We start from the raw sequence: 6,471 nt of genomic DNA on the forward strand, positions 1-6,471 counted from the left end.
GGAGCTCAGGCCGTGTTCAGATGCATGCGCGCGCGCGCGCACGCACACACACACACACACACACACACACACACACACACTCCGAGGGCAGTGGCTGGGCACCCCAACTGCGCTCTTGTGCCAGGGACTCCAGATTCTAGCAAAGGGCGGAGCTTCTCGGAAAGTGAGGGAAGGCGGGGCTGGCAGGAACCTTAGGGGAAGTAGGAAGCTCGGCTGGCGAGCGGACCGGACCTCACCGAAGCTCAGGCTGGCTCGCCATGTCTGCGGAAGGCCCGCGCGTGGGATCCGTGTCTCGGGACTTCTCCAAGTTCTCCCTACCATTGGCCGCGCTCAACGTGGGAGTGCGGCGCCGTCTCTCGCTATTCTTGAATGTCCGGTTGCCGGTGGCGGCCGACTGGACCTTGCTGGCGGAGGAGATGGGCTTCGAGTACTTGGAGATCCGACAGATGGAGACGCGCCCTGACCCCACCGGCAGTTTGTTGGATGCCTGGCAGGGGCGCTCTGGCGCGACGGTCGGCAGACTGTTAGAGATGCTGGCCACGCTGGACCGTGAGGATATACTGCGGGAGCTGTTGCCCCACATCGGTGAGGACGCGTGCTTTCTGGCTTTGCGCCAATGTTCGAGGATGCTGGCTTTGGCATATCAATCTTGTTTTATTTTTCTGAGGACTGCTGGGCAGGGAGGGAGAGATGGTCGAATTTTCTGTCAATATGCAGGACAGCATAGGGATTGGGAGAGGGTTCAAAAGCCCTAGTTAGGGTGTGGAATGAGTCTAGGCAAAGACCTTGCATTGGGCCCAGGAATCAAGATCGGCTTCTCTGGGAGCACCCAGTAGTGTCAGGAGCAACAGGGTGGGTGAAGGACTAAAGCCCTTTCTGTGTCTCACAGGCACTCAACACAATGCCCCTGCCCACAGGTACCTTGCTAGATGGGGGTCACCACCCTCACTGAGCACTTACCAGATAGCTGAGCCCTTCAGCGTTCAAGCCCCCCCCCCCCAATGCCCTGCACCCTGCACGATGTCGGATTTGGAGCCATTCTCAAGAGCCTTAGAAACGGGATGCGGGATGATGTGTGAGAGGCAGGTGCCAGCTGTACTTTGTTGGCCTCCCAGATGCCCACTTTGGGAGAGTCAGACAGGATGGCTTGTTTGTCGGATCTGTCCATGACTCCAATGGCTACTAGAGAAGGTCCAGCGCCAGTTGTGGAACACAGACAAGGTGTAGATGCTGAGTGTGTACAGCAGCCTGGGTAACTGGGGAGTCTTCTACACCCCATCTCTTCTTCACAGAGAATGACTGCAAGAAATACATAACAAAGCAGCAGATGCAGGAATCTGAGAAGCCCTTACAGGTGGCCAGAGTGGAAAGCAGTGTCCCACAAACAAAGGAGCTGGAGGGGATCACCACTCTTGACGACCCGCTGGGTGAGGGCCGAGTGTTGTTCCCCTGGATAGGCTAGGTGGGCCACAGCCCCCGGATGCGTGCAGAGCATGGATGGACCTGGGGGCCTTGAGCAAGTCCCTCCTTCTTTCTGAGTCTCGGTTTCCCCATTCAAGAAATGGGTATAGCCGGGCGGTGGTGGTGCACACCTTTAATCCCAGCACTCGGGAGGCAGAGGCAGGCGGATCTCTGTGAGTTCGAGACCAGCCTGGTCTACAAGAGCTAGTTCCAGGACAGGTTCCAAAACCACAGAGAAACCCTGTCTCGAAAAAACAAAAAAACAAAACAAAACATACAAACAAAAAAACCCAAAGAAATGGGTATAAAAGCAGCCCTATCTCTGAGTGCTTCTGAGACCGTAACGGCATGCCTCTATCACAGTTAACCCAGCTTTCATCTGGGAGGGAGTTATCTTTTCACTGGTGGGAAGGGCATGTGTAAGACATCACTTCGGGATAGGTGCAGGCCCAGGTTCCCTTGATGGATAACTTCGGGTTGGGCTCCTTCCAGCCTTCCTGCAGACGGCTGACCATTACTCTTGTCCCCTGTCCTCAGGACAAACACCAGAGCTTTTTGATGCCTTCATCTGCTACTGCCCCAATGATATTGAGTTTGTGCAGGAGATGATCAGGCAGCTAGAACAAACAGACTATCGGCTGAAGCTGTGTGTGTCTGACCGTGACGTCCTGCCAGGCACCTGTGTCTGGTCCATTGCCAGTGAGCTCATTGAGAAAAGGTTGGTGAGGCATCCCAGTGGGCAGGTGGGTGAGGTCCAGAGGTCCAGAGGTTAGGACTCCCCTGCCATCTGGACTCTATGCTGGGTAACCTGGGTACTGTGGTCCTCCCAGAGGCTAGCTTCTGGGGTTAAGCTGAAGGAAGTCATCAGGATGCCTGCGTTCTGCCGCTCTCCCTTAGGTGTCGCCGGATGGTGGTGGTTGTTTCTGATGATTACTTACAGAGCAAGGAGTGCGATTTCCAGACCAAGTTTGCTCTCAGCCTCTCTCCAGGTAAGTTTAGGCCTGCTTTTGTCAGGGAGGGGAGGAGAGGTATAGCCTTAAGATTCCAGACCAAGAATGCAGGACCAAAGCATGCCAGATCTCTGAATGAGTGTACCTGCGAAGTTCTTTATGTCGTGGATATGTACCGTGGGTACCTAGCTGGTGGGGCACTGGTGTTATCCCTTGCTTTGGAGACAGGGTCTGCCCCACCACAGGGCAGGGGCCTGGTCCCAATACCACACTGTTTGGCCTCCAGGTGTCCAACAGAAGCGGCTGATTCCCATCAAATACAAGGCGATGAAGAAGGACTTCCCCAGTATCCTGCGGTTCATCACTATCTGTGACTATACCAACCCTTGCACCAAGTCCTGGTTCTGGACCCGCCTTGCCAAGGCTTTGTCTCTGCCCTGAAGATGGCCCCAGGAGCTCTAGGTCTGTCAGCCTGCCCTTGCCTCCTCTGACCCTGTAGGAGGCAATTTATGGTCCACTCATCCCTAGGGGTTCTAGCTGGACTTCCACAGCATCCAGACTCCATGTGGACACCCTCCCTCAAGTCCTGGATGGAAAGAGTGACTGAAAGTGACTTTATCGCTTGCTGGGTTGTCAGCGAGCACAGTGATTACCAGGGTCAGATGAGTCTAAGTAGAGGACCAGCTAAGTTACATCTGAGCCATCTTTGGCCTCAGTTTCTCCACCTGAGGAACAGGATGTGGAGATCGGACAGGAACATGGGAAGACGTTGTTCTGGCTGAAGGAGAGCTGGTTATTATGGGACCACAGGACGACTTCCTCCTGTCTCCTGTCCGCCTCACTTTCCTGTCCCTCCTTTTACAGGGCAATGCGGAGGTGAGCTGACTTTGAGCCGGATTCTCTGAAACTGTCCTATCTGCATCTCTAACCCCCCCTCAGTCTCAGTCCCACCTTTGGTGGTCACTGCTCTGGGTAACTGGGGTTGCTTTTCCCTCCCATGTAGCCATCCCTGTGCACGTATTTCAGTTTTGCCTTGCTTGAAGAGGATCCTGTCCTCTGACATGCCTGTCACTTATAGTGGCCCCAGCAGGGCCACCAGGATGATGTCATCAGGGAATCTTTCTCTCTGGCCCACCAACACCGAGACTTTCTACCAACTTTCTGCACCTCCATTACCTACTTGGTTAACAAGCAGCAAATACAGAAAAACGTCCTTTCCCCAGTGCTTGGAGTCTTGTTCATACAGATGTGTGTAAATACACACATGCTCCTTTACACACAGAGACATCTGCATACATGTGTTTACTTTGGGACAGCTCCCAAGAGTGGCTGAGTGGAAGAGTTCTACCGTCAAGGAGGCCTGGCCATCTCCCTGGACAAAAATGGGGTGCCTTTACTACAGGTGGTGCATGCCTACAATTCCAGCATTTATGAGGTAGGGGCAGGAGAATCAGGAGTTCAAGGCTCGCCTTGGCTACACACCAAGTTTAAAGGCCAGCCTGGACTACATGGCAGCCTATCCCCCCCACCCTCTCTCTCTCTCTCTCTCTCTCACACACACACACACACACACACACACACACTGCCAAAAAAAAAAAAAGAAGAAGAAGAAGAAAAAGATGGGACACTGTTAATTTCTTCTCTCTTTTCTCTAATCATTGAAAGAAAAGTCTAGAAAGGCCCCAAATGTGAGAGCATTGTGTGCCTTTAGCAAAATAAAGTTGAAAAAGGAGAAGCTGCCTCACCACAGCTCGGCTGCTTCCTCCCTAGCAAGATGGTTCCCACATTCCTCTCAAGCTTTCTGTCATGGAGGCAATGCCTCTGGTCTCTGTGCTCAGGGCATACCCCAGGGTCCTGAATCCAACAGAACATGGGTCTCAGTGTCTGGGGCTGGAATGGAGGCCCCTTTGCATGACCTCACAAAGCACTTCTGTGCTTGATATTGGGCATTTTAGAGCAATCTGGGAAAAATATCTTCTATACCTGTTATATAGGTTTTATGAGAACTTCAGTGAGATAGGTGGGATAAAGGCTCATGGTTGCCATTTGTACTTCTGTATTTGAAATTTATAATAAAATTTATTCTATTTGAGAAAGTGTACTTGTGAGTGTGTGTGTGTGTGTTAAGGAGTTTGGAAGTAGACAGCTAGGCTCCGACTTTCTCATATAAGAGAAGTTGCCCTGTAATGTGGTGTTTCCTGGGGCTTCCAGGCAATTGAACCCTGGCCTCATAGGCTCAGGCTTCAGCAGGGACCAGGGGAAGACAAAGGTATCCATCTGCTCCAGAAACCTGCTTTCTCCCACCAGACTGAGTATTTCCTAGGTTATACCAGGTTCTAGGTCTTGGCCCTGTTGGTTGTATGCATTGCCAAGGATTGAACCCAAGGTCCATGTTAAGCAGATTTTCTGTCATCTAAGCTGTATTCTCCAAACACTGTCTAGATCTTGATTATGGTGTTACACACATCCATGTAACTAGTCGGCTAAGTGCTATACACACAATATGGATGTTACATTTGAGGGCTTTAGATTGCCCTACCGTTATCCCTTGGTGAATTGGATTATATCCCTTGGTGCTCTGGGAGACCTTGTGAAGAGTGTAAAAACTCCGATTACCTTTCCAACCTCCCAAAGATCTGTAATTATCTCAAGGTAGAAAGTTTTACAGTGGGCTGGAGAAATGGCTCAGAGGTTAAGAGCATTGGCTGCTATTCCAGATGCTCTGAGTTCAGTGGCTTACAATCATCTGTAATGAGATCTGATGCCCTCTTCGGGCCTGCAGGTAGAGCACTGTATATATAATAAATAAACGAATCTTTAAAAAAACAAAGTTTTAGAGCTAGTTGAGATGGTGTGCCTAGAGTCTCAGCTATTTGTGAGACCGAGGCAGGGGGTCTCCTTGAGTCCCACGGTTTAGGAAACATAACGAGACTCTGCCAAGAAAAGGTTTTAAAAATTAACTTTTGTTTTTTCGAGACAGGGTTTCCCTATGTAGCCGTGACTGTCCTAAACTTGCTAAGTAGAGCAGACTGGATTCAATCCACCTGCCTCTGCCTCTGCCTCCTGAGTGCTAAAATTAAAGGCGTACACCACCATGCCCAGCTCCCAAAACTTGATTTTTGGAGGATCTGCTTGTTCTGTAGGACCAGGCCAAGGCAGAATATGAAAAGTCAATCATGCTCTGTTCTAAAGGAAATTAGACTCCAGTAGCAGAATCAAGATGCAAATGGAAGTCAGACCACTCAGAAACCAGATGTAGAGCTCTGGACGGCCTGGATGCTGGCTGGACCAAAGGCGGCAGATCACACATAGCCCGCATATCCCGAAGACAGGACTCTCAGAGGGGTGTGGAGGGGTCAGCGAAAACCCTAAGATGGGAGAAGCAGTAAGAGAAAGATTTGAGTGGCTGATGCAAGTGAGAGGCACGTATAGGATGGAGAACGGAATGGTCATTTAAGACCTTCGGGGCTCAGCAGAGACGATGGGGGCCAAGGGTCTCAGACTGCAGCAGGGCCGTGGCTTAGGTCTGGCCAGGAAGGAGCGCTAGACTGAAGTGTCGGGAGGAGGAGGGTAGTGACTGCTGTAAGGTGGGTCCGTAAGGGAGAAGCCGGGCTGCAATGTCTGCCTTAGGAATCTGCTTGAAGGAGATGAGAAAGGAAGTGGTGAGCTGGCAAGAAGTGACTCTGTGGTCTCCACGCTTTCTCTTTCTCGGATCAAACCCCGCTGGGCTCACTCCAGTGTAGTCCATGCTACGGCGCGTCTCAACATTTCAAGGGCTCAATTGCGACATGAGGCTGGTTGCCACGAGACGGACCTACTCTGGAGCCCGGCGACTGCAGGTCACGGTTCCTGAGCCAGTAGCATCAACATCACCTCTCCTGTTAGCTACAAGGCCTCTGTCTTTGACGGGGGCAGTACTGGAAATAGAATATACAGAATCCCTGTGCTTTTTTACTTTATTTCTTTAGATTTTTATCTTATGTGTAGTCGTGGTTTGTCTGCATGTATGTGCACCACATGCATGTCTGATGCTCACAGAGGCCAGAAGAGGATGTTGGAT

General features: G+C 51.3%; 1 protein-coding gene across 2 annotated transcripts; it reads left to right on the forward strand.

Moving 5' to 3' along the window:
- The first annotated feature begins 49 nt into the window (after positions 1 to 49).
- Myd88 (MYD88 innate immune signal transduction adaptor) lies at positions 50 to 4,017 on the forward strand. 2 transcript variants are annotated; one of them, XM_075964186.1, is made up of 6 exons: positions 50 to 585; positions 1,293 to 1,427; positions 1,999 to 2,179; positions 2,359 to 2,450; positions 2,698 to 2,873; positions 3,276 to 4,017. In XM_075964186.1, exons 1-5 carry the CDS (start codon positions 258 to 260, stop codon positions 2,850 to 2,852), a joined length of 891 nt encoding a protein of 296 aa, XP_075820301.1. In that variant the 5' UTR covers positions 50 to 257; the 3' UTR covers positions 2,853 to 2,873; positions 3,276 to 4,017. The 2 variants fall into 2 exon arrangements, with proteins under 2 accessions (XP_075820301.1, XP_075820300.1); XM_075964185.1 differs by having other exon boundaries at positions 2,698 to 4,017.
- Positions 4,018 to 6,471: the final 2,454 nt, after the last annotated feature.

This window comes from Microtus pennsylvanicus, chromosome 3 (assembly GCF_037038515.1).
Source record: "Microtus pennsylvanicus isolate mMicPen1 chromosome 3, mMicPen1.hap1, whole genome shotgun sequence".
Lineage (NCBI taxonomy): Eukaryota > Metazoa > Chordata > Mammalia > Rodentia > Cricetidae > Microtus > Microtus pennsylvanicus.

What these genes read in the sequence shown, in the direction of transcription:
- Myd88 (XM_075964185.1), top strand. Translation starts at nt 258, where the DNA reads ATGTCTGCGGAAGGCCCGCGCGTGGGATCCGTGTCTCGGGACTTCTCC. An exon ending in GGAGCTGTTGCCCCACATCG is followed by an intron (nt 586 to 1,292) that starts GTGAGGACGCGT and finishes TCTTCTTCACAG; the next exon opens with AGAATGACTGCAAGAAATAC. An exon ending in CACTCTTGACGACCCGCTGG is followed by an intron (nt 1,428 to 1,998) that starts GTGAGGGCCGAG and finishes CCCTGTCCTCAG; the next exon opens with GACAAACACCAGAGCTTTTT.